Source organism: Natator depressus, chromosome 7, assembly GCF_965152275.1.
Source record: "Natator depressus isolate rNatDep1 chromosome 7, rNatDep2.hap1, whole genome shotgun sequence".
In the NCBI taxonomy this organism is placed as follows: domain Eukaryota; kingdom Metazoa; phylum Chordata; order Testudines; family Cheloniidae; genus Natator; species Natator depressus.
The window spans coordinates 101,718,631-101,746,570 of record NC_134240.1 but is presented as its reverse complement, the minus strand read 5'-3'; the positions used below and the strand labels follow the sequence as shown (position 1 = coordinate 101,746,570).

The window sequence follows — 27,940 nt, the reverse complement described above, 5'->3', positions numbered from 1 at the left end:
ATGACTATATAAGGTGCAAGGCAATGGAGGATCAGACCCCAAAGTATCTAATAAATTGCAGTCTTTGCTGGGATATGTGCTGTGGTCAAGATTTTAAAAAATTAGTGACTCTGCCTTCAACTTTTGGGTGCACAACTTAATACACCTTAAAGAGGCCTAGTTTTCACAGGATGAATAAGTGAAAATCAGGTCCTTTTAAGGTGCCTCAAATTGGGCCTCCAAAATCACTAGTCACTATTAAATCTTGACCTATACTCTTCTGCAGAAAGACAATTCTCACTACTGGAGAAAAAGATTCCTTATTCACATTCAGTGCTTATCTAAGAAGTTAACTTCTGCTGTTAACAAGAAAATGCACTGGATTTTTTATGATAGATGAATAACAACAAGTATGGCAGAAGATGGAGAAAACAGCCTGCAGAATAAGAGCCCCCAAAGGAATATTCAGAAGGATGTGGTGCAAACTTCATTGTGCTTTTGGACTTTCCACATAGGTGGGATTGTGAGAAGTGAAATTATGTATTACAGAGCTGAAACTTCTGGTATATTTTGAGGGCTACAATTAATGCACAATATTATCACAAATCTCTAAAATGTTGTTAATGAATAGATTTGAAGAAATAACATTTAGTAAATTACTAAAGATCATCAGATAACATGTAAGAGCAAGTGGAGCATTATGGGCCACAAAACAAAGACAGAAGCCTCCCAAATTATACCCCTCCGCAGAGGCCAGCCATAAATGCATTCCCTATGCTCTCTGAGTGCAGGGATGCTCCCTGCCATCACCTCCAGGGCACTAGACACCCCAAAAAGGGGTGTGAGGAGGCAGAACCAAGACCTACACACACTGGGCAGAAGAACTGGTGTCCATCCAAGGCAATGTAAGCTGCACTCCATAAAGGGGGATAATAGGGGGTGTGTTCTCTCTTCCCTCTCCCTCAGTGCTCATAACAGCCCCCAGAAGCATTGTTTCTCCCTGCAGGGGAGAGCCTCCTGTTGCTTCTGCTAGGACAGTACAGCTCCAGACCATTCACTAAGTAGGGCTACAGCCCCTATTCACTCAAGTCATTTTAGGGGGAAGAACATTGTCCATGTTTGTGCATATTGCACAAGGCATGATGTACCACAAACTCAATATTATGATGCTAATTAGGAAGTGCAAAGTCTTGGCACTGGATCCCAGGGAATCAGTGAATTCTAAACTGAAATGTGTTGTACCTTTTAGATCTCATGTGCATCTCCTTCTCCGAAATGAACCTTTCCTTTGGTTTGAACAGGTTATCTCAATAAAAGAAACATATAGTTAATTTCTGAGGAATCTTTATTTAGCATGTTTTAATGAAACAATAACAGCACTGCTTTCCCTAATTAATTCACATGGTGGTATTTCTGATTAAATCATTGCTGACCTACTGCCTGATCCAGCTTGCATTGAAGTCTAAGGAAAGACTCCTGATGACTTCATCTTGAGTTGAATCAGACCCTTAAGCTGCCCTTTAGAGTGGGAAGGATGGATAAGACCTCTTGCCACCAGTCTCATTACATGGTTCATTTATTTTAAATGCATATAACTTTTGTCACGGTCACAAGCAGCAGTGCATACCTCCAATTCAAGCCATGAACCAGCTGATGATTAGTCTGGCATAAGATGACCTATTTTTCTGTCATTCTTTCCTGCCATTGGAGAGCACAAGTGACTGATTCTCCACTGCCTTGCATCTTCTGTAGTAAATAACATTTTTGCAAAGTGGGTGAGATCCTCTGCCGGTGTCAACTGATTTACACCTGCAGAAACTTGGCCCAGGGGGTGCAATTCTGATTTGACAGAATTTTACATCCACTTTGCACAGGTGTAAATAACTGCACAAGGCAGTGGAGAATCAGGCTCAGTAGTCTTTGCTGACAAGATATGAAGAAACTCTCACAACAACCTCAGCCAGCACTTCCTTGGCCAAGGGGAAATAATTATGGATCAAAATGGTTAGTTTTTGATTCCTAAGATAGGTAATTTTTATATTCTTCTTTCATAAACTCTTATTAATGCAAAGTAAAGGTAGACAATTTAACCCAGACACCTTCCCTGCTCCTGAGTCCTGCCGGTTGACAGCAACTTTAAATTCTGCCCTGTTGTACATATGTGTTACAATTTTATAATAACTCTGCTATCCCCCAGGCTTTTAGTAGCAGGGTGGCTGAGTAGTCATCCCACTTGTATCAGGAATTGGTTCATGATTTGAGGGTGAAGACCTTACATCTACTGCAGGAGTGTGAATGTGTTTACAGGGGAATGAGAGGAAGGACTGCAGTGGGAATGTATTTTAAGGATTGTATTGGAAGAGTGGATGGGTCAGGAGAAAAGGCAAACATTACACAAGACTATTATAAAAGTACAGGACACAGTAAACAAAGCAGAGTATAATCCAAATAATTAAAATTGAAAACCCAATATTTTACAAATTATCATCAGAAAACATTGCTACATATCATTGAAAAGCTGGGTCCTCATATCATGAGTTTCTAGATCCTCACTGGGCCTTGGACCCATGTGTTTTTTTGTTTTTTTAAAAAAAGACCATCACAGGGTATTTACTAGCAGGGTCATGGCAGGTGGATTTGATTTAAATCACTAGTCAGGAAGACTCAATTAATCATGGTTTTCTACATAAAAGTGCATTCTTGTTGGTTGTTATAACCTTTAATACATATTCTTCACAACTCAAAGACAGATGTAGGTTTCATTTTTAGAAGGTGTACACTATACATTTTTAAACAGTGATTCATTTTGAAAACTTTTTTCAGATTAGTTTTACAGCTATATCAGAAAATGAACGATTGTTTGGTTATTTCATTTACCAAAGGTAATTGAAGCAGATATTTATGAAGTCATTGGGAAGTGAACTATCTCCCTCCAATTAAACAGGTTAATAATTAATATTTGGAGGATTTTCTTGCCATGCTGTATTAGAAGGAGAACATCAGCAGACATTTAAATTGTTTTATTTAACTAAAACAACAGTGTTAAGTATTCTGGATTTTTTTTCTTCAACAGCAAACATATAATATTTTAACAAAACAAGCATATGTCCCTCGCTTCTCACATTTATCTCCAGACTTCTTCTCCTTGTCCAGATCTATTCCACCCCCAACAATCTTCTACTCATTTAACTTTTTGAAACTTTGCATTTTTAGAGAGAGGTAAGGGATTGACTCTCTGTACACAAATTTGCAGAGGGACAATAGAGTTGAGGTCTGTTATTTCTCACCGCTCTATTATTTTAAAACATTTTTGCTGTTAACAAGCACGTTACCTCTGGAGCCACACATCCACAGTCTGACAACTGCAAAACTAAGCATCTCTGATGGTATCTTCTTGACTGAGCACTGGGTCCCATTGGTTAGATAGAAAGATTAACCTAAATAATCTATACAGAAGCCTGTGGACCCCCATAAGATTGAGTCCCTAATCCATGAACTATTGGAACTCATTTACAAAACTTTTCTTAAACATTACATGAATATATTGTCTCATACTATAGAATTGGAATTTATAATCCATATTCCATGATGAGATATCTTTGAGCAATAATGTATCTTAATTAAAACTATCTTTAGGTTTTTTCCTCAAAAAGCATTTTATCAAAAAAATCCAAAATAAATAAAAAAAATCACTGATTTTTATCCACCCTGGGTCAGGGTGGTTTCAGTAATGCAAGTTTACTGGACCACTTAGAGGGATACAGATCCAGGGGCCCTATGTTCTCAGTGTTTTGTCATCAAAGCTAGCTTTATTTTTTTATGATAAACACATGCATATTACTTAATACCACTGCATATCAAAGGAATGTAGAAGACAGTATATTTCACAGTGAGTGACAAATGTGCCTTTCTTTTGTCTCACTACAAATAAGAGAAAATAATATTGAAGATGAAGAAATAAATATTAAGTTCCAGAACTACTTGACACACAGGTCAGCTCAGAGCTGAGCCTGTATCCACTGCCCTGAGTACAGACCTTCCCCCTTCACATTCTGCTCCCAGCTTTTTAAGACACCACATATGTTTCACTGGTATTTATGGAGGTTGCCCCTGGCAACCAAACAGCCTAGAGCCATTTAAAGGGGCCACACCCAGCATCTCAATTACATTCAGTTTACTGAGGAAAAAAGGAACTTGTCTTTAAGAGCACTGTCATTCACATATTTGAATTACAGTGGAAGGAACCGTTCAGCAATTTCCCGCCTGAGCTGATACAGTTTTCAGAATGAAAGTTGTGCAAAAAGAAACTCCTCTATGTTTGAGGATTAACCCTTTTTCAAATGCTTTATAACTGGCAAAGAAACCTATAATTTAGCCAAATTTTAACTAAACTTAATCATATTGTATTACAAACTTTAAACAAACAATATCCCCCCATACATATGAGGACACATTGTCTGGTATGACCAAGCAAAGCTTGGCACAGGATGGAGGCTGCAAAGTTAAGTGGGGCCACTTCGGCTCCTCATGTACCTTAGAGCTGCCTCACTGATGCTCTAAAATGCATCCAGCTGCCTAAGGTCACAAGAGGCCAGTTCTGGCAGCCAGGGATCCCTAAAGCTGCCTCTCCTCCTTTCCCTAAGCCACATCCTCTAACCTGCAGAAGGTCACATTAATCCTCTGGGATCTTGTTAAGTCAGCTTAACAGCCCCTTTGCAATGGAAGGGTGCAAAGGAACACAGCAGAACTAAGAATTTGGCTGATCAGATATTTAAAAATAAAGGACAAACTCCCCTCCTCTGTGGTTGCACAGAACTAAGATGTGGGGATCCAGTATATAGGATTCATACCCCTGCCCAGCATAGAGTCCAGCTCCAGGAGTATTCCCTCCACATTCCTGTGCAGAGCAGGAGACAGCCGGGGAGGAGTGAGGGTGAGCCAGTAGCCCCAGCAGTGGCCTTGATAGTCCTACACTGAGCCTTCCTGAACTCAAATTCGGCTTGGGGCAAGCAGTGGATTTGGACTGATAAGATGAATAATGTCATTTGTGTGCACAGAGCATTTGCTCACATAACTCCCTATACATCAAGATTAGCATTTGCGGAAACCTCTAATTTTTTGTCTGGAGAGCAGTGATTTTTTCACAGCTGGGACTGCTGGGACAAAAATAATCTCTTAAAAGGTTTTACTTTTTTAATAAAAAGCTATGTTAGTGACATTTCCAGCCAGCAAGCTGGAAAGGCTTCCCTCCAGATTCCCACTCATGGAACACAGTGAAGAAACGTCAGCTGGCTTCAGACTAATCAGACTCCTGCCACGAGCTTTGGGCTCCCCGCCCTGGAGTGCAGTGAAGACAACAGCAGCTGGCTTCATCTCTTCCGAAAGCAGTTAATCTCCAGGTAGGTTTCACCTAAGGACTGGCTAATTTCCAAGGGATGGTTGGTCAGTAATTGCAAGAAGAGGAGGAGAATTTCCTGCAGCTGGGAGATGAGGTTAGGCTGGGACTCATATTTATGTGTCTAGTCCAGCCACACATGTCCCCCAGCCTACATAAGATTTCTCCGCAAATGCTATTTACATACTATTCCCTCCGGTTATGAAATGGCAGAAGAGCTGCAGCTTGAACTGGGAGGTCAAGCCAGCACCAAGCTGCTTCTTTGCAGAGAAGCAGGGCCACCAGCAGGACAGAGATGGACATGGAGAATAAGGCTGCCCACCTGCTCAAGTAGTGGGGGATAAGGCGTCTTCTTCAGGGACTCTTGAGGAAAGGAGTAAACTATTCCTCAGTGCCTCAGCATATAATGCTGGGAATAAACAGGGTACAAGAGGGTGTGCTCTGAAATGCAGGGCCATGACTTTTCTGTGACTTCTTAATAATAGGTTGAGACTATTCTCTAATTTTACCACACGTCAATGTGACAAAATGGCCTCCATGTTTAAATACAGAGAATTACCATAGAGGCAGGAAGCAGGACTGCAACTGTAGCATGTGCCTTCTATTGCTCTAGAGCAATAATTCCAGCTGACCTAGGAGCTGTCTTGAAGGGCACTGGAACAAGACACAGCCAGCACACCTTGGCAGGAAAGAGAGGTTGCCATGGTAGAGGCTTCTAGAGGAAGAATAAAAGGGTGAATCCTGAAAAATCTTCCCTGGAAAATTAAAAAAAAAAAACTACCTTGCTTATAAAAAATATCTGCTGTATAAGAGAACAGCCGTAAGACTTATAATTCAATGTCATAGGCAAACCATGCAATACCCAGTCACATAGCGTCTCTCAGGGCAATACTCAAGATAAAAAAATAACTTAAAATAAAATATGGCTTTACAAAAAGGTGAAACCTTGGGGGATTGCACCAGGAGAAAATCTTAAAATCGTTTAAAAAGGAAATGAAAAGCCAATGCAAATTATAGAGTAAAAATAATATGTGCATAGTACTTAATTATTGTTAACATCCAAGCAGCAAAATACAGTTCCAAGTGGAAGTCTGCAATGCTGGCTCTTCAAAAGGGCCACCATGCTAAGAATTATAATAGCGGACCAAATGCATAATCAAAACCTGAATTAACATCCCTATTGAGCGAAGATCAGACTAAGGCATAAAGTAGACAATGCACCAAGATGACAATAGACCACCTTCTAAATTACATTTGTTAGATTATTACAATTCAGCATCAAATTCATAGCTTTGATTTTTAATGTGAAAAATATTCGAAGCAGGGAAAAGTACTGAGTTCTAAGATTGACAGCTACTCAGGGTTTTTGCTGAGAAATTCCACAGAAAAAAAAGTTACTATGAGATGTTTCATCCATGTTTTATTCAAATCCTGTAAGGCTGCTGAGATACTGGTATTTATAACAATACCATGCATAGCAGTGATTTATTTGTGACATTCCTTTAATGGGGTGAGGAAGCCACACCAAGGTCTTGAAGTTGCTAACCAAGATAAATAGCTCATCATCATCAATATATTTTAACACATGCTAATGCTAACCCCAGAGATGGTTTAGAAGAAAAATACATTTCCTGGCTGGGAAGCTATTAAATGTTTAGACAGAGGACAGATAGCTTAGGAATGAGAAGAGTAGGAATAGGTTCCTTGGCTTCCAACGTAGAAATAAATCACGGAGCCACTGAAATAAAGAGAGACAAAATGTTCGGTGGGCTAGTTTCTGCCAACTGGTACATGGATGTGCCTTCCACTTAGGAGTGGGAGCCCTAAAAATGGGAACACAGCTAGAACGTGACCCTGCACTGTATCTTGCCAGCCACTAGAAAGAGAAGCACTTGCACTTTTGGTGTTGCACTTGCAGGTAGTTATACTCATGGGCTTCTCTCCCATTCAGCTTAAACAGGAATCTACCAAACACACAAACTGACTGACAAATTAGCCAATTACTTCCACCAGTTCAGTGGTTTGACTTTCTTTAAAACTTCAGCAGCAAACATGCACTGCAGAATATTTGTTTTAATGTCTGGCACTGCACTATGCTGTCTATTGCAGAGATGCCGTTGAGTACATACAGACTTCATGGCTACTGCATTTTTAAATCATTAGTCTGTGTGTCCATTTTAAAAAGAAAATTAACCCTGAACATAAACTGAATACATGGGCCAAATTCTGCTTAGTGACACCCATGCCACGCTGCTAACTGAGGGAAGAATTTTTCCCTGTGGTGTTTTCAGAGTAGCCAAATTCAGATGTGCCGTATGTTATATGCCGGTCAGCTGTGCAAGGAAGTTAAAGGGTTTTTTCTTGACCAGGATTTAAAGGAGTGTTGTAAGAACATGTTAGCTAATGCATGCTAACTAACACATTCTAAAGGTCTAGTGTGGACAACATGGTGGATACATTAACATGAGCTCCTGCTTAAGTTTCAACTCAACCAGCTACCTCATGTTTAAGTCTACACCCTTAGAACACATTCTACCAGCACACTTTTTATCCTAGTCAAAACAAACCCTAAAGAAGTAGAAGAGAGTCTAAGGGCCTGATTATCTTCTGTTGTGCAGCTCGTGTGGTCATTTACATCAGTGCAGAATGGATGAAGTGTAGGAGTAACATGCTACCATTTTGATCTGGTGACAGTGGAGAATCTGTCCTAAATTGCTGTAACTTATATGGCAAAGGGCCAGAAGAAGGTGTAAGTTAAAGTGTGTAAGCCTGATTCTCTGCTTCTTCACCCCTTGTTAATCATTTCCCCCTGTACAAATTTGATCTGTGCTCTGGATATCCATCCTCACGGGCCTTTCTTAACATGACAGGTCCAACAATGGGAGACTTCACCAGTTATCCCATAAAACCTAAAAAGAAAAGGAGTACTAGTGGCACCTTAGCGACTAACCAATTTATTTGAGCATAAGCTTTCGTGATGCATCCGATGAAGTGAGCTGTAGCTCATGAAACCTTATGCTCAAATAAATTGGTTAGTCTCTTAGGTGCCACTTGTACTCCTTTTCTTTTTGCGAATACAGACTAACACGGCTGCTACTCTGAAACCTATAAAACCTGACAAGTTTGTTTATGAAATCCAGATAGTGCCAGTGTAAGGCTAAAAGCTACTGGACCAAATTCATCCCTAGTGTAACTTCAGTGAAGTCACACCAGGGATGAATTCAGTCCCTTGTCCAAATTTACTTTTCTGTCATTCAAGATCTTCTGGAGGGCTTAACCCATAGGTCAGAAAACTTTGGAATAACAATTGTCTTGTACAGTATAGCACTCTGGGGCACTAGGACCCAAGCATGTCTCTCTCCTCCTCCCCCATGTGGGGTTGAGGAGAAACTGCAGAGAGGAACAAGCCAGAAGGAACAGCTGCAGAAGCAGCCAGAGCAGGGATCTTTGGACATTCAGAGAACTTTCTACAGTTTTGACTGGACTTTCTCTGACCTATGCTGATTGGCTGTTTGCTCCAACCCTCTCCCTTCCCCTCCCTCACAGCCTTTTCACCTTAGCTTCACTGCCCATCTGCCCCTCTTACTCTCTTCTCCCCTGCCCTGTCCCTCTCACCCACTCCCTTCAATCCCCTCTACCTTCACTTGTCTTTTCATGCAGCTTATCCCCTCTTCCCTCCCCTAAATGTGGAACTAACATGTGTGTCACCATCCCATTGTTCACTCTGCTTGTGTGTTCTACCCCCTCCCATACTCTGTGTCTGCCTTGTCTATTTACATTGTTAGCTCTTGGGGGCTGTGTTTGTACAGTGCCTAGCACAATGGAGCCCTAGTCTTGCTTGGCCCACAGGCATTACCATAATAAACATGGTTAATAAAATAATAACAAAAATAGGTGGCTGCTGTTCTCAATTAGATTTTCCTGAGCATACCCTCATCTGTATTCATCACTTTTGGCTCCAAACTACTAGCAAGGTGCCAACAGTGTGAGTGATGCTGTTGCTAGCAATGAATAATGTCTGGGGGGAAAAAATCAGAGTCTTGTCAAAATGGGAGTAATATACAACTTGCAATGGAAATGTGGCTGCAAACATTTAATCAACCACCAAGGCCACCTGAAGGCAGGCAGGCTGCATTATAACAGCTGTGTGATTGGTTGGTTGTGGGTTTGTTTGTTTTTTGGTCCATATTCTCTGATTGCCGTTGTCCACATTCCCTATTAAACCTATAATCTAAATGAGAATCAGGTCTACACAGTTTTTCTCAGGACAGCCCAAAGGAAAAAGCCTGTTTTCTACAGTCACTTTGAACACAGTTCAGGAGGTGTTCCATGCATTTGCTTCCAAAATACTTTTGAAGATAGAGAATTTGAGGCTGACTGCTGGATATTAATATAAATCAGGAGAAATCAGCAGACATCTATTGAGGGGGTGGATGGTAACTTTATGATTTCCTATATTGCTGTTTCCAGTAAACAGTCTCCCAAAAGGAAAGGAAAATAGAGGGTATAAAAATATGTTCTTGTGAATTAAAAAAAAAACCCTCTAAAAGTGCTTATGTACACTACGATCACAAAGCTGTTCATTAGGAGGATTTAAAGGCCTATAAACAGCTGGTCGTCTAGTCACTAAAGTAATTACATCATGGTTTTTGAGATTTAAATCCAGTTATTTGAACATTGTTTCCATTCAGTTCATCACAGTGGGATCTCTAATTTGTTTGACATAGTCAACAGCAGAATAGTGTTTCTTGGAATAATTAGCACTCTAGAAATTTAACAGTACACAGTGCACAGTACAAAGGCTAGTAAAAGAGTTGTAGGTTGTTTGCCTCAGAAATGTACTTGTGATGATAAAATCTTCTGATGGATAAACATTCACATTTTTGTAACATTACTTCGGGCATTTTGTGAAATTCTGTTCATGAATTACAATTAGAAATGGTAAACAACTTGTTTTTGAAGATGAGAAGGTACAGGGAAGCTGCACAGATGTTGGTATTTATATGGAAATGATATTGGATACCAATCTTTCTCCTTTGCGAGAAACAGTAAAGTTATAACAACATGGGCAAAATGGTTTGAAGATTATGTGTGATCTAACAATCCTATATTCTCAATAAACACACTTCATTCTGTTAAAGTGATGTTAAAGAGATGTCTCTAAATGCCCATTGTTTCTTTTTCACAGCAACATTAAGATAAAAAGTATGTGTTCTTCATGGTGAAATAGGTGTAGACCCTGCTTATCTAGGAGCAATTTCAGTGCAACAGCATACAGATTTGTTCAAGCCAACAGGACAAACAGCATCTCAATCACAGTTTTTAAAACCTTTTGGATAAAATCATCTGTCAAATTACTAGAAGCTAGATGTGAATTAGAAGGAGAAAAAAAGATTGATGAAGTAGTGGCTGCTGGGATTTGCAGTGGATAGACTAAAGAGACTCAGACTTTGGGGACAGAAGGGACCATCATGATCATCTAGTCTGACCTCCAGTAACACAGTATTCCACACAAGGTCTCACTAGTGCCTTGTATAATATTACTAACCCTGGAAATATCTCTCCTGATGCACCCTACGTTTGCATTAGCCTTTTTCATGGTGCCTCACCTTGGCAGCTCGTAATTATCCTGTGATCAACCAATACACCCAGGTCTTTTTCCTCCTCTGTCACTTCCAACTGATAAGTTCCCAGCTTAGAGCAAAAATTCTTGTTGTTGGTCCTTAAGTGCACTATTACATTTCATCCCATTTCTATTACTCCAGTTTACAAGGTCACCCAGATCTTCTTCTATGATATTCCGGTCCTCCTCTGTACTGGCTATACCTCCCAACTTTGTGCCATCCTCAAATTTTATTAGAACATTCCCACTTTTTGTTCCAAGGTCATTAATAAAAATGTTAAATAAGGTTGATCCCAAGACAAATCCTTGTGGAATTCTACTACAGCGTGACAGTTCACCTCTCAGTATGACCTGTTGTAGTCTCCCCTTTAACCAGTTCCTTATCCACCTTTCAATTCTCCTATTAATCCCCATCTTCTCCAATTTAACTAATAATTTCCCATGCAGAACTGTATCAAATGCCTTACTGAAATCCAGGTAGATTAGACCTACTGCATTTCCTTTGTCTAAAAAAAATCAGTTATCTCAAAGGAGGTGGTTAGGTTGGTCTGGCATCATCTACCTTTTGTAAAACGATGATGTATTTTTTCCCAATTACCTCTATGTCCTTAACTACTTTCTCTTTCAAAATTTGTTCCAAAACCTTGCATACAACCGAGAGCAAACTAACAGGCCTGTAATTTCCCGCATCACTTTTCCCCCTTTCTAAAAAATAGGAACTATGCTAACAATTCTCCAGTCATAGGGTAACACCCGCAAGTTTACTCACTGTAAGTAGCCCAGGAGTATAATAAGGATGCTGTGCTGCCCAGCCAGAGAGAGTTTCAGAACCTATCCCCGGGGTCACTTATGTCCTGGCCAGTGGAAGTCATGCCTGCTAGTCAAGTTGCCCTTACAAAAACTGTTGCTGGCAAATGCATGAATTACCATTGATGATATGCTGAAAAGGAGCTGTGTGTTTGACATGGTTACAAAGACCCCAGGAAAGGAGGAAAGAGTGTAAATCATCATTCTCAGGCTAAAGAGGCAATCAAAAGACCATACTCTGAAGCCTATGGACCCTATTAAAAAAATACAGTATATGCTTTAACCTGGTTTTCATCTCATCATTCTATTCTCTAGGGTTCTCTGTTTTTCTAATGCTGTTTTTATGTCTATTGTTTTGAAAGAACATACTGTTCCCCAGAGACCAAGAAACGTGCAGACAAGCCGGATTTGGCAGAGTCCCTGCAGTTTTCCCTCAGCTGTTGTGAAAATGGCCCCAGAAGATGCTAGTTTAGAGGTTAAGAATTAGCTGTTTAACCCTTGCCATGTTATTTTCTTTATTCCAATAGTTCTTAGTGTTTGATAATGGCACTGCCCTTGCTAAGTGCCCTGTGGACTTCAGGGTAATGAACACTTGCATGGATACTAATTTAACCTGTTTCACAGTTCAGGGATACCAAGGTCTGGAATTTTTGCAGCAGGATATTCATTCTCATCTCCAGTGATACGGGGAGAAGAAGCTTAAAAGCTGTAGCATTCCTTTTAGATCAGCAGAGAGAATGGAAGTGAGGTTACAAGGCTACTGCCTTTGCTAACCTAATGGAGCAGCCAGTGCTAATATAAAAGAACGGAGCAGCCGTCCAAAGGACTTGTGCACTAAAAAGGAAATTCAGTGCATTTGTTAAAAAAAAAAAAAAAAAGACAAACAAAAAAACACTTTAACGTCCCAGCTTTTTAACAGAATATACCGGATTAGACTAAGAAATTTTTGCAGTCAAAATCTCAGTTAAGTGCACAATTCCCATTAACTTTTAATGACCATTGGGCACATAATTGTCATTTTTGCCTTTTAAAATGTCTCCCACAGAATCAGACTTTCGAAGAACTTAGCACTTTTGAAAATATGGCCCATAAATAACAAGTAATAATAATAAATAATAAACTAACAGTTATATTGTGATAGTGCAGAGAGGCCTCAAAGCAGGTTAGGTTCCTATGGTGGTGGGTGCCATACAAAGATATAACAATGAGGAGTCCTTGTGGCACCGAATGAAGTGGGTTCTAGCCCACGAAAGCTTATGCCCAAATAAATTTGTTAGTCTCTAAGGTACCACAAGGACTCCTCGTTGTTTTTGCTGATACAGACTAACACAGCTACCACTCTGAAACCATACAAAGGTATAGTAAATGACCACCCTTGCCCCCAATGAGCTTACAACCCTAAAACGAGTTTACACTCTGAAACAAGCACACTTACATTTTAATACAAAATAATTTGAAAATTTTTCTTCCCTTATTTACCTGTCAAGACCTAAGTTCACAATAAATATTCCCATTGCCAGAGTATATTATTCTTTACGTAGGATCAGATTTCTGCATGATGCTTTGCAGGTAACTAAGATGACTTACCGTTATCTGAGCAGCTTGCATTTTGGGTTGGCCTCAGGCTCACGAGCATGTAAAGGGGAAAGCCAGCTTTATGTATTAGTCATATGATGTCACCTTTTCTGAACTGACTGACTTCCAGGCATTCTGTTGCAAAGTGACATCATTTGAGCACACTGTACTAGAAGCATGAGAGAACTGTGTTGGAGACTACAGCTGGGATTTCTGAAGCTACCTAGGGGATTCAGATGCCATTTCCCACTAAAATGAATGTGAATTGGTTGAAATCCCCAAAACAGCCTATGGATCCATCTCCGTTCTATTTTAATATTGTATTAAATATCTTTAAAAAGCCTCAAATTGTTTTAAAAGCAAACCTTTAAACTTTCATATACATCTGCTAGATTATATAGTATTAATGCAGGACAATAACTCTTCCACAACCTTCTAAATAAGGATCCTGCACTCAAAGGCTACTCAAGACAAGCTGATGCACTATGCAAAACTTCAGTGTGCTGCTCCTCTGCCTACTGCAGACTATCAAATCTTATTGCAGCACAGCCATGGAACAGAAGTGTGGAATGGAACCAGGCATGCACGCGCACACACACACGCACACACACACACACACACGCACAAATGCACTCCGACAGCCTGCTGGAATCTGGGGCCATTTGTTACCAATGCAGCCTGCACTCCGTAGCCATTTGTTACCAATGCGGTCTCACTGAGAGGCTCCTCTCCCATGCTCGGGAGTGTACAGCTGGCTTAGCCCTTCAGCACAAGTGTACTTAATTCTGAGTCAAGTTGTTCTATAATTTATCAGCAGGGATACGCACCGCAGGCTGCTCCCACATAGAACAATTGGCCCATGCTCCTGTGCGGGGTACAAAGAGACAGCCGTTTCTGCCCAACACTGGACCTAGGACTGAGTGGAGGGCTGGAGTGATCAGAATTTGGGGGCTCTGCCAAATGACAGTGGAGCTGAAGACTTTGAGCCAGGCTGACCCCCTTATTGCCTGCTTTGAGGAACAGTTCACCAGCAGGGATCACACTCCCACCCTCTGGTGGTTTAGGCTCGGTGGGGTCAGGATTCAGCACTGAGACGCACTGCCCTGCACAGCCCCTCCACCCAACTCCTGGACCACCCGCCTTCCCCTGGTAGCCCTAGGTCTTTCCCTCCCAACCCCCCAGATAGCCTGCTTTGCCCTGCCCTTTGTCTCTGCCTGCTATATATACCCCATGCAGTTGGGCAGGTCCTGGAGATGCCTTACCTGCCCCAGTCACCCACTCCAGTCAGCTCAGCTGGTCACCAACTCACGCTCGGGCTGAGGGCAGGGACAGACTAGCCCTCAACACACTGGTGGCCACGCCCACACTTCCAGACTCTGATGACAGTCAGCCTTAACTTTCTGCTTGTTCCCCAGTTGGCCCTTGGCAGCCTGGGCTCCATGCGCTGGGAACACTGGCCTGCCTGGTTGGCAGCACGTTTGATTCTAGGGGGTATGAGGTGCTGTGCAAGCATTTGCCTGCTGCGGAGCTGGCAGCACCAGCCAACTGGGATGAATGGGTGAGCAAAGAATGATCACAAGGTGAGGAATGAGGGGCTGGAGGTGGCAGGAGAGAGGCAGGGGAAGAAAGAGAAGTATAGGGAAGCTGCAAGGCAAACGGGGTAGGTGGAAAAGCTGGAAGGGGAGCTGGCGGGTTCCTAGCTGCCGGGCTCTGTCTCATGCAGCATTCAGTGCTCAGCCATAGTCACCAGGAATTAAAATATTTATTTTTAAATAAAATATTCATTGGTGGGGCCCTGGCAGTATGGAGTCAGCAAGAGTCCCAAGTCCACATGGGGGACAGTTCCCCACCTCCCCTGGCCACCTGCCCAGGGCATTTGCCTTTGGATGGATTTGGTGCTACCATTTCAATTTACTTTTACACACACACACACACACACACACACGTGCCTGAACACAAACTTGCAAACACATTCATCTTCGTTCTCAGACACACACCCCACTACCCTCCAGGCAATGAATCACTCCTGAGTAACAGGTGTCACCACCTCAGGTGCATCTGCGGCCACTAGTGGGAACCCTGCTCCCTGTTACTCCCCTCCACTGGGACCCGCTGTCCCTCCCAGCCAGTGGTATGAGGAGCTTGGTGCTTGCAAACAGGTAGCAAACTGTGGAGCTTAAACTGAGCTCAGGGATTTCAGAGTAGCAGCCGTGTTAGTCTGTATCCGCAAAAAGAAAAGGAGGACTTGTGGCACCTTAGAGACTAACCAATTTATTTGAGCATAAGCTTTTGTGAGCTACAGCTCACTTCATCGAAAGCTTACAAGTACTCCTTTTCTTTTTGAGCTAAGGGGGTTAGTCAGCAGCTCTCTCCTCTCCTGCCAATAGGAGCAAGATTGGGTCTCCTCTGATACCCCAGAGTCAGACTGCTGCAGGACTCCCCTTTTCCTCTCTGCTCCAGGTCACCCCAACTCCGGGGGGGCATGTTTTGTCATTTCAGCCTACCATTTAAAGGCCTGGTCCCAGGCTCCCCCGTTTGACTCGAGCGCATCAGAACCTCCCTTTCTCCCCATCCCCAGATGGATGGTAATTTACAGCTCCAGACAGCTGCCTGCTTTTTTCAACATTTGAGTACAGAACAGTACTCATATTTGTGTCCAGAAGCAAAAAGGGGAAAGGGGAGATGATAGGATCAGGGAGAGGCGAGAGACACAGTGCCACACTGGCCGCTTTGTGCTACAGTTCTCCAGCCCCTGTACTTCTCACCCAGAGGCCCCTCTTGCTATAGGCAAACTAAGCAGCTATTTCTTAAGGAGGCAGCTGCCTAGAGGCAGGGTCTATGGGGGTGTGAATTGCAAAGCACTCTAATGTGTAGTGCTCTAACTGGCCTATGTGCACCCTGCTGCAGTGAACTAAAAGGTATCTAGTACACATTGATGTAGTCCTGTGGACTATATGAGCCGGCAGTAGGTACCTTTTAGTTAGTGCCAGCCAGGTCCACACAGACCAGTTAGATCGTTCTGCAATTCACCCCACCCTAATTTATCTCCTCCAATAAACCAGTCTGCTGTGCTGCTTCTACCAGAAATCTGCTGCCCCTGGGCAGCTGCAAAGTTTGCCTATTACTAGAAAGGCCTCTGCCTGCACTGCTAATACCATTAACGACAGGAGGCTCTGCCTAATAGCCACCATCAGTAGAAGGTTCAAAATGCCCATGGTCACAACTCAATACAGATTAAGTATGCTCAGTGTATTTGTATACTTCCCAAGTTCTCTTTTTTGTTGTGGCTGTGTTTAATTGAATAAGTAAACAAAGTCGTTTTTAAAAAGTTTTACTTGGTCATTACCAATTTAGTAAACAATTTCTTATCTGTAGCCTACATATTTATGCTTAGTCAGACACCTAAAATTTACTATTTATCCATACGCTAATTTACTATGGCAGATATGTGACTATTTCTGTCATGATAAGAATGACAAGATATCACAAACAGAAAATCCAATGAGACTTTCTATGAGTAACAAGTTGTGGCAGATGAGTTATGGGAACAAAAGCTCCTCTTTAGACACATTTATCTTTAATAACTAACCAATAAGAAATGGAAACAGCCATTTACTTGAGCCATTAATGAATGTTTTTCAATATTCCGTTTTTCTCATTGAACAAGCATATAAATTAATATTTAATAATCATTCAAGGAGAAAGAGATTAAATTTTTCATTTTTATTTCAGAAAATCTTTGTATAGTTGGACTTGGGGGCCTTTAACATGACCTAAAAAAGGGAAAACATTGAGTTGTGTCTTTTTTTTTTTTTTGCTTCTTCTCCAAGATGTATGACAAAAACCTGATATCCCACATCCTATGTTCCCCTCCAATACCATCCAAATACTGCCTCCCCAAACAAATACAACCAACCAAACAAAAACCCATACAGCCACAACCATGTAATTCATTCTTGTTTTTTACATTACAAATCCAGGTCTTGCCTTCCTTGGACTGGGAAACCAGTAGGTTTATGGCATCACAATCTCCAAGGGTGAATTTCTGGGAGTTTTGCCATTGACTTCAATGGGGTCAGGATTTCGCAACAAGTAAATACATGAACCTGATTAATTGGATGGGGGAATTAATTTTATTCACCTTTTTAAAGTATTCTTTGGCTTTTGTTTTTACATCTATTGAACTGTGAAGCAATAATCTATATACCAGTTTTACAGCCAAGGTAGAATGGACTGTATTATACTATACATTAAATAGCACCAGGAATTAGGATTCCCCAAAGCAATGATCCAAAATGCATTAGCACTAACAATGCCACTTGGGGTTGAGGATAGAATGGCTGTAACCTTGAAAACTATAGAACACCCTACATTTTGTTTTAAAGCTTTATTGTTGTGCATTTAAGGCACCAGGAGTCTGAGAACAGGTTCAATACTCCAACTACCAAGAGACGGCGGGGGAAGAGGAGAAAAAGCTGAGCCATGGAAATCTACTAATTTCTACTTGGCCTGCAAAGTGAAAACTTTAGTGGCAGCTGTGTTCAGATGAAAGTCAAATCCCCCTAAGGCTTCTGCCAATCTGGGACTGAACGAGTGAGCACCTTGCAACTATCTTTCTGGGATTTTCATCTCCCCACTACTCCATCAAAACTTGAATTAAACCTCCTGCTAATTCTCAGTGCAGGAGTTTGCCTCTTGTTGGAGAACCAGAACTTGCCATCTCTTCCAAGGCCTCTCATTCATAAGCAATTGGGAGGAAACGTCTAATTTCCTCCCTGTCACACCATTTGAGTATCAAGCATGTCATTCCTGGAATGAGTTTGGTATTCAGTAGCTGGGGAGCAGAGGACTGGAGGTTACATACCTGAGTCTCTGCTGGCCCAGCGCACAGCACTGCTGCCAACATACTGGTCCAACTATAACTTTAAAAGAAAACAGAGTCCCTTTCAAAACAGTGGCATGAACACTACAGTAAGAGATCATTCAAGCATGTGGTCTACTAGCTAATTTAGCATGTAAGAAAAACAACTGCATTTTTGCTTTTTAATGCTTTGTCAGCAGAATAGCTGAGGACAAGCTTCTTATTGTGTACTTGTTTAATGAGGCCTTCCGTTGTTTTAGTTTTTTGGTATAAACCTGTGGTTTCAGAAGCCTGCAGATTTAACTGAACTTAAAAATATAAAGAGGAATGCTATCCATGTAAATACATCTGAAATTTAAGCACACACTTTTCTTTTGTGAATGGTATTAATAAAGAAAAACATGGATGATGAAGCTAAGAAAGTCCAAAAGTAAAAGTTTTACGTAATGTGGTTTGTTGTCATTTATCTGGACACCTCTGTGATCTGAGCAATGAGGTCTATCAGGCATACAGCTACTGCACACACCAAAACAATTCAGTGTGTTACTCACTAGGGCTAAGAACCTCTCCACTTCTCTTGCATATCCAGGTTTATTCTTAGGAAAGTGGCCAGTTTTAAGGTGTATTGATCCACCAGTCTGTCTCCCATGTGCTCATCTCTGTAGCATCTGAGTAGCACCATGGTATATCGATGTAACCTCATAACTGGTTAATTTCCAAGGTTTTGATAAGGCCACGGGTGATTTCAATGGGAGTCAGGTGCCTAAATAATCCGTGTCACAGTCCCTAAAACTGTTCTCTCTCTCCCTCTGCATCCTAGCACAGCTTCTGTTTAGAACATTAGAATAGAGGTTGGCGTGTTGACAGTTGTGTCTGATTCTCACCAAAGTTAATGTAGAAATACTGCATTCATGCTGAGATTTCAAATCCAGTTACAAACCTGATGTTGATGCAACAATCACAATTCATCTTACCACTGAGAGGGTGAGGAACGGTATATTGCTTCTTTTTGTTAGAAATGGATGCTGAGGAAAGTTTGCGAGGAAGAAGAGCTCCTTCTTGCTTTTCTGGAGTGTCACTCTGCTGGGTTTTCCTCAGTTGTGCCATGTGTTCAAGTTTTTTCAACCGTTCTTGTGAACGAGAAATAAACTGAGGTTTATGGACTTCCAGAGCCTCCTAAAAAAACCAGTCAAAACATTTCATTTTAGAATAAGGAATACAAAACATTGAGACGCTCATCAAATATGATTTAGTAAAGGATTATCATGGAGAAGTCAATGCATCTCAACAGTTAAGGTAACAACCTTGTATTTGCTCCCCTCTAACTTTAGCTTGGAAAACTGATTTGCCTTGAATATTGCCAGATTTATTCTAAAGGCAAAGGGGAATATTGCTGCCAAATTTGAAGTAAGTGTATTAAACTGTTTTTGAGTTTCAGATTTTTATGAAATTATCCTGATTTAAGATTCTGACTTTTTGTTCAATGTTTCTCAAAAAAAACAACAGCGCAGAAACAGCTTGTCACTAGCAGCTCACAAACTTTCCTTATATTTAAATCTTCTTGAAAACTCATTCACAGATGATACACGAAGAAAATAAACTGCTGTCAGTGACATGTTTAGGAAGCACCATAGCCTAAGCAGCCCTGCTCAACCAATGAGACTGAGTCATGGGGGAGAAAGGGGGCTGGGGTAGCTTATTGCAATAGATGAGACAGTTTTCAGGGCCTGGTGGGAGTCTGGCCAGGAGTTCACTCCCTGTTACCCTTCCTGCCATGGCTGCTGCCTCTGCCCAAGCACTGCATCTTCCTGAATGCCAATAAGAATTTACATTACAGCTAGCATGTACTAATAATTACTGCTAAGAGTTGTGCTTGAGTAGTGTCATTTTAGGATTTGTGTAAATTATGCCCAGGCTCATGAAGGGTTGAGGAGCAGTTCTAGAGCATATGGAAACTGTCTCTTTATGAACACTGAGCTCCCAGCTCTTATCATCACTCCATTGGCTTCTGAAGCAGTGGAGATGGCATTTGTTCTAGATGCAACCAGTTGTACTGCGTATCTTTTGCAGTCCGACAAGATGGTCCTGTGAATAATTCAACAGCAGATGCAAGTGACAAACACTTAAGTGAAAAAGGAACACAGAACAAATGGTGAACTTCTGCCCTTGGTGAGTTCCCAGGAAGGAACCAGCATTCATGAAAAATCAGTCCCAGAATTAACAGTAGAGAAACATTTGATATTTTACCCTTAGAGACAGTAGGCTGGATGGAATTTTCTCAGGCACAGCATAGATTTCTGGCTGTGTGAATGCTTCTTGTTTCTCATGAGTAACATCTGGTGAGTGAGCTGCGGAGGTTGTTACCCTGCTGGCCGTCTCTTGTTTGTCGCTCTTCTTACAATCCTTTATTTTGTCAACTGAACCACAGAATTTGTAATCACCTTAGAGAGATTTAAAAGTTCATTAAGGGTGCGTGGTTAATTTTTGATTGGATTCCGTACATCATTAGACATGGAGGACAATTTCTGAAATAAGAATGCCAAGGTGTTAATAATAGGCCTCATTAATCATAGGTGCTAGTCACTGCCCTGTGACATAGAAGTATCTTTCATATTAAGCAAGTCTTCACAATTAAGTGTAAATATACCATTTTGATATTTAGATCTGTTTGGTGTTTGCTTCCTGAAAAGCAAGATACCTCCATAACACACTGACTTTATATGAAGCAATATTATTGCACTGCAACTCACAGACTTTGAGATCGTTTAAAATTATTGCACTGACAATGGAAAATAATAAACTGCTATGGAACTTAATCACATATCACTTCTCTCTCACCAAACTGAGGCTTTAATGAGAATTGGTATTGTTTTTTAATTTCTAATATATTGGTTTTCCTTCTTTGTATTGTTCCTGGGCATTCATTAGGCCTATTTTGGTGTGATTATATGAAATGCTAATAAAGAAAAGGTAAAACACATTACAGCAATTCATTATAACTGGACTTAATCCAATAGGTCCTGTAATCAGACTTTTAAAAAGATTTTCCTCATTTATGATCATGCTCTATTGCTCTTTTATAATCAATATTTCCTGCATAATGTAGATCCAAAAGAAGACCTGTGCCCAAAATGTAAAAGACACCTTTTCAAAATAGTTGACATGCCTCTGATTTAAAATGCAGAATTAGTCCAGACTAACAAATTAACTTCTGAACAATCCCCATATGCACTGCTCTAAAACAGCAACACTAACTGCATCTCTCATGCCAAACAGTACGATTTCTGAGATTTTTATATCTGGAAATAAAGCCCATTGCTGTTTGCTTCAATTGATTGGTTGCAGTAAACTGAAAATATTTTCCCTCGTGACATACTATAAACATTATGCTGTACTTGAAAAAAAATCAAAATTATCTAAGTTATTTGACACATGTCTTAAAAAGGTTTCTGATACATTTCCCCTCTCATATTAGTGGTTTGCTTTATTTCTTTTGGGCAAAGTTTTGAAACTGATATACCTGAAGTTAAGCCCCTAAATAAAGGGGTCTTATTTTCAAAGATGCTAATCGCCTATTGCTTCAATGGGATTTGTGAATGTTCAGCAAATCTGCAAAATCAGGTCACTTTTAGTTGGTGGATTAAAATAGATTTAACTTTAGGTACTGATATTTGAAAATTGTGTCCTCTGTCAGTTAAACAGGTGTTATATACTATAGTTTTATTCAGTCATAAATTATAAGGAAAAATAGGTTGAATTGCTACTATCATAGCAAAACCAGTATATTTCTTCATAGTGCCTTGGGCCAAATCATCCCTGGAGTAATTTCTTAGAAACCAATAGATATTAGAGCCAAATTCAACTCTGGTGTCTCTCCCAGGGTGATTTTGGCCCCTTGGGGTCATCTCAGTTATAGATATATGAATGTGTATGGAGGTAAAACCTTTGTGCGGGAACTGAACCCTAAGAAAATATGTGTTTTAATATAATGACATGAAAAGGATGTATTTACATTTTGAAAAACAGAAAATACATAGATATATTCTGTAAGATGGCAGTATTTTAGGCATGGCATGTAGTGCTGCATATCATTAAGGTTGCCCATCACTTCCCACTATAAAACCCTGTTTTCAGTTTCTTATACCTTTTGCCAGACTTAGAAACATAGAATATTAGGATTGGAAGAGTCTCAGGAGGTCATCTAGTCCAATCCCCTGCTCAAAGCAGGACCAACACCAACTAAATCATCCCAGCCTGGGCTTTCTCAAGCTGGGCCTTAAAAACCTCTAAGGATGGAGATTCCACCACCTCCTTCGGTAACCCATTCCAGTGCTTCACCTCCCTCCTAGCGAAATAGTGCTTCCTAATATCCAACCTAGATCTCCCCCACAGCAACGTGAGACCATTGGTCCTTGTTCTGTCATCTGCCACCACTGTGAACAGCCGAGCTCCATCCTCTTTGGAACCCCCCTTCAGGTAGTTGAAGGCTGCTATCAAATCCCCCCTCACTCTTCTCTTCTGCAGACTAAATAACCCCAGTTCCCTCAACCTCATCTTGTAAGTCATATGCCCCAGCCCCCTAATCATTTTCGTTGCCCTCCGCTAGACTCTCTCCAATTTGTCCACATCCTTTCTGTAGCGGGGGGTCCAAAACTGGATGCAATACACCAGATGTGGCCTCACCAGTGCCGAATAGAGGGGACTAATCACTTCCCTCAATCTGCTGGCAATGCTCCTACTAATGCAGCCCAATATGCCATTAGCCTTCTTGGCAACAAGGGCACATCCCTGACTCATATCCAGCTTCTGGTCCACTGTAATCCCCAGGTCCTTTTCTGCAGAACTGCTGCTTAGCCAGTCGGTCCCCAGCCTGTAGCGGTGCATGGGATTCTTCTGTCCTAAGGACTTTGCACTTGTCCTTGTTGAACCTCATCAGATTTCTTTTGGCCCAATCCTCCAATTTGTCTAGGTCACTCTGGACCCTATCCCTACCCTCCAGCATATCTACCTCTTCCACCAGCTTAGTGTCATCTGTGAACTTGCTGAGGGTGCAATCCATCCCATCATCCAGATCATTAATAAAGATGTTGAACAAAACTGGCCCCAGGACTGACCCTTGGGGCACTCTGCTTGATACCGGCCTAGCCTGAGAACAGTCCAGCTCCATCCTCTTTGGAACCCCCCTTCAGGTAGTTGAAGGTGGCTATCAAATCCCCCCCTCACTCTTCTCTTCTGCAGACTACATAACCCAAGTTCCCTCAGCCTCTCCTCGTAAATCATGTGCCCCAGCCCCCTAATCATTTTCGTTGCCCTCCGCTGGACTCTCTCCAATTTGTCCACATTTCTTCTGTACTGTGGGGACCAAAACTGGACACAATACTCCAGGTGTAGCCTCACCAGTGCCGAATACAGGGAAATAATCACTTCCCTTGATCTGCTGGCAATGTTCCTATTTCAGCTACTTGGGCTGAAATTTTCTAGGCAGTGTTTCCATGCTGAGATTGCATGCTGAACGAGGCAAGGGTCCTGTGGAAAAAACAGTATGTGATCATGTAATTAAAACAAGGGGGCCAAATCAAGATTGCAAGGACAACCTGAATTCTGGCATTTCCTTTTCAGTGCTTGACTCTACGAACGTAACATTTTAAAGGTAGTTATTTGTGTGTGTAATCTATTTATAAAGGCACTGGCTTTACCTTTTCCTTTTTGGTCTCTGTAGACCTCGGCAATGTACAGTGTTTATACAGATCAATTATGTGAAGTGACCTGTCACCAAATAACTCTTATACAGTTTTGAAAACTACACAACTATGGATAGACTTTGTATTATTTCACTTATACCTTTAAGTCTCACCTCGTTTGAACACTGAAATTGCATTCCTAAGATCCAAGACAAGATTTACAGCTTACCTTTTGGGAACTGATTTTTCCTGTGGATATCATTTTCTTCCAGTGCAGTTTTTGATAAGGCCTTTATATCACATACACAATCAGACACAGAGATTTTTGGTTTCAGAAAGCTTTGTGCTCGACTCTCTTTGGACTTTGAAGTGCCTTTGGATGGATCTCTGTCTTTCAAAGAGCCACCAACATCAGCCCTGAATTCATCTTTGGGAGCTCGCTCCATAAGGGAAGCAGGAGCAGTTGCATTGTACTTGTCTTTAGTGTACTGCCTCCTGTGGTTTCCAGACAAAGTTTGCATTCCTATAAAAAAATAAAGTAAAAGCAAATGGAAGAAGCACCTGGGGAAAAGAGCCCATTTCACACTAACAGCTACTGAAAACGATATTTTTGCGAGCGTCTTTTTAATGCAGTTTGCTACTTCACAAGTAATGTTTTCATCAAATTAATAATTCATTAATTAATAATATAATAATTAACATCACCATATAACTTTGCAACGGGGATGATGTACCACGGCCATAAGAAAGCAGTGTGTGAGATCATTAGCTTCCTCAGTTCCCTGTTCCATAAATTGCTTTTCAGCATGTTATCCTTATTCCTAATACAACTGCCTGCAATTATAAATTAGAAACTTCAGATTTGATACAAATACCAATGCATTACTGCCACTGGGATGCAGATTGTTTGGAATGCAATGTTATCTGTGTCTTAAAAAAAACTGTGAAGAAAAATTATTGCAAAGGCTATTCTCCATAACGTATAGACTGTTGATCTAAATCACACATATATTCTACTGAGATATTTTGGAAGGGGTCAGTGTAAGGCTACTCCACACACACAGCTGCTATTTGACTTTTTCCTGCTTCTTTCTCTCACTGCTAATGGATTTTTGGGCTGGGCAGAACTGTTCAAGAGAGATTGTTGAATGCATAGTCATAGTAAGGACCACAGCAGCAATGGTGGTGATGATGAGATGTGAGATCCATGATGACTGGCATAGCCTAAGTAGTTAGGAGTTTAGGACCAGAACTTTAATTGCTTCAGTACTGCCCTATATAGTTGGGCTATTACCTTGGAAGTCCCAGAATTAAAGGGAAATTGCCATGTTCCATCACCACACAAAGCTGCAGCAGGCACCAGTAGCAGAGAGCGTAACTTGCATACGGTGCATTTTCCATTTTGATCCTCTCCAACCTCAAACTGCGGCTGCCAGAAGCACAGCCATTGCAGTAGCAGAAGCCTGTTGCAGCAGCAGTAGAAGCATGAGTCAGTCCAGCATTATTATTTATTGACTACTGACAATGTGTTTTGTCTTGTACAAAATTGCAGGGATGTAATGGTCCCTGACACAGGGATCTTACAGTCTAAGCAGACAAACAATATATGTGTATAGAAACACACACTTTACAGAACAACAGTGTAAATCTCACATGAGAAGAGTGCTCTGAGGAGAAATCTGAATGAGGAGAGAGAAGAATTCCAAGAATTAGCAGCAGCATGGAAAAAGGGCATCAAGATCAGAGGGAGAGAGAGAAAGAAAGATATAAAGGGGATCAGTTAGGTGAGATTTATTTTAAGTCCCCATGAACCGGTCCCTATATTCCTGTGAGGTGTGCAGTTGCACCGCCGTGCACCCATCAGCACGGTTCTGGCCTTATATTGTTAGCGATGTGCATATATTGCCTGCTGGTGATCCGTAACAGGAAGCTGGCCCAGGACCTGAGGATTTGAGGGGGATGAAAATGACCTGGACTCATCTAATATTTGGAGAACAAATCTAAGAGAGAAGGAAGACTGGAGACTTAGGTGGTGTGGGGGCAGGAACGGGAGAGAAAAACCTGACTCAGGCCAAAAGTAAGAGACAGGAATTTTATTGTCCTCTGTCTGCAACAAATAGAAGTACATTTAACAAGCTACTGATGTGTCGTGGAAATCACATTTAGAAATACTGGCCATGTGACCCTCTGTCTTTCCAGCCCCAATACTTCCCTGAAGAGGAGACACAAATGACAGGATTAATTTTCCCCCTCCACTCCATCCCTGAATAAAATCTGCCACGAAGCAAGAGATGACTGATGAGGGACATGTTTGGCTCTCCCCCACCTCTAACAGATTACGGATAAGTGAAGGTTTGGGGTGAGGTGGTAGTCTTAGGTTTCCAAACCACGCACTGCCCCGGCCCAGCCCCCACTCCACCCTCCAACCCCCTCCCTGCCCCTATTCCAACTCCTTCCCCAAATCCCCGCCCCGGCCTCACCTCTTCCCTGCCTCTTCCCCTGAGCATGCCACGTTCCCGGTCCTACCCCCCGCCCCCCTGGAGCATGCTAACCCTGCCAAACAGCTGTTTGGTGGCAGCCAGGCAGGAAATGCTGGAAGGTAAGCAGAGGAGCGGGGATGTGGCGCTCTCAGAGGAGGAGAAGGTGGGGCTAGCGGTGAGGGGAGCTTGGCTGCCGGTGGGTACAGCACACCCACTAATTTTTCCAGCCCCGGAGTAACCACGTGCTGCAAACTCCCCTTCCCTCTGCTTTCTGAACCCATTGCTTCTCAGCTGCATGGGGAGGGATCCCTGTACAGGGAGCTGCACTCCATTTGCTCAACCCCCATGCATCCAGACCCCCTGATATCCAGACCCTTCTGCCGAGCCTCACCCCCCCACACTTGGAACCCCCTGATAAGCCCCACTCCCCCTGCATCTGGACCACCCTAGTGAGCCCCCCACGCAGACCCCCCTGCCGAGCTCTATCTCCCCCATACCCAGACCCCCCCACTGAGCCCCAACCACTTTCACCTGGACCCCCCCTGCAGAGTCCCATTACCGTTGCACCCAGAACCCCCAACAGCCCCTGTAAATCCATATTCCTTGCACCCAGATTTTTTCTCAGTACTTGTACAAGTGTAAATATCTAAATATGATAACTCACAGTGAGACTCACAGTGGGCATTTTTGTAATTAAGGACAATGGACCTTGATGTACCTTGTTCTTGGCTCACACATAAAGCCAAGGTTAAGAACAGAGCCAATCTGGCAAATCCCTCTCCCCACCTTATGAATTAGCTAGTCTTTCAATTCAAAAGATGCAGCCAAACCCAGCCCTTCCCTAGAAAAAAAGCAGACATAGACTCAGAAGATGGAAAAAAAAACTCAAACCAGCTGTCAATAATTTTAGCTAATGTATGCAGATGAAATAATGCATTAAAAAAAGAAAAAGGTAAAGATGCTTAAAACTGAAATCACAGAGTCTCACTCTTCACATTCTGGGTACATTTTCCACGTACTGTGTGGGGAATTAAGCATGTAACTCTCATTAAGTCTATCTGGAGTTGTATATCTAACTCCCCAAGCAACAAACTGGAGATATATATACCCCTCTGAGAACAGCTAGAATCGCCACTGGCTGAGTAGAGGGATGTTTTTTCTATTATCCCAGCTGAAGAAAGACTTTAAAACCAATGAACAAAGACATGAAAGTGTAATGCTTTGGGAAACACAGGAGAACAAAGCCCACAGAAAGAGAAAGCAGAATGACTGCCGTTAATAAAATTTGCTAAAAATATTTATCCTAGTTGTAAAAAGTTGAACTAAAAAAGAAAAAGCAAGAGCAATTAATTAAACTGGAAGAAAAGTTATTTCTGCCTCCTGATGCACAAAGCAGAATACAGCAGATCATTTTTCAAATAAGCACTTGATGAAAGTACCACTCCAAAACCCAGCCTTGTAACAAAAAGAGGGAAAAGGTTAGAACAGTTCTGTAAAATTGATGGTAGGTTTTCAAATGTGACTAGTTTCTTGATGACA

At 41.7% G+C, this 27,940-nt stretch overlaps 1 protein-coding gene and 1 long non-coding RNA gene across 2 annotated transcripts in view; one reads left to right on the top strand and one right to left on the bottom strand.

The window, feature by feature from the left end:
* The window catches only part of LOC141991102 (uncharacterized), a 35,742-nt gene extending 34,444 nt beyond the window's left edge, over nucleotides 1-1,298 (top strand). Inside the window, exon 6 of the long non-coding RNA XR_012640333.1 lies at nucleotides 376-1,298. This is a non-coding gene — a long non-coding RNA (uncharacterized LOC141991102). The remainder of the gene's footprint in view (nucleotides 1-375) is intronic.
* The window catches only part of C7H10orf90 (chromosome 7 C10orf90 homolog), a 92,846-nt gene that overhangs the window by 3,510 nt on the left and 61,396 nt on the right, over nucleotides 1-27,940 (bottom strand). The window contains exons 4-7 of the mRNA XM_074959169.1: nucleotides 24,151-24,444; nucleotides 20,488-20,681; nucleotides 19,215-19,416; nucleotides 1,222-1,285 (exon numbers count right to left, since the gene is read on the bottom strand). Coding sequence (XP_074815270.1) covers nucleotides 1,222-1,285; nucleotides 19,215-19,416; nucleotides 20,488-20,681; nucleotides 24,151-24,444 — 754 coding nt within the window. The remainder of the gene's footprint in view (nucleotides 1-1,221; nucleotides 1,286-19,214; nucleotides 19,417-20,487; nucleotides 20,682-24,150; nucleotides 24,445-27,940) is intronic.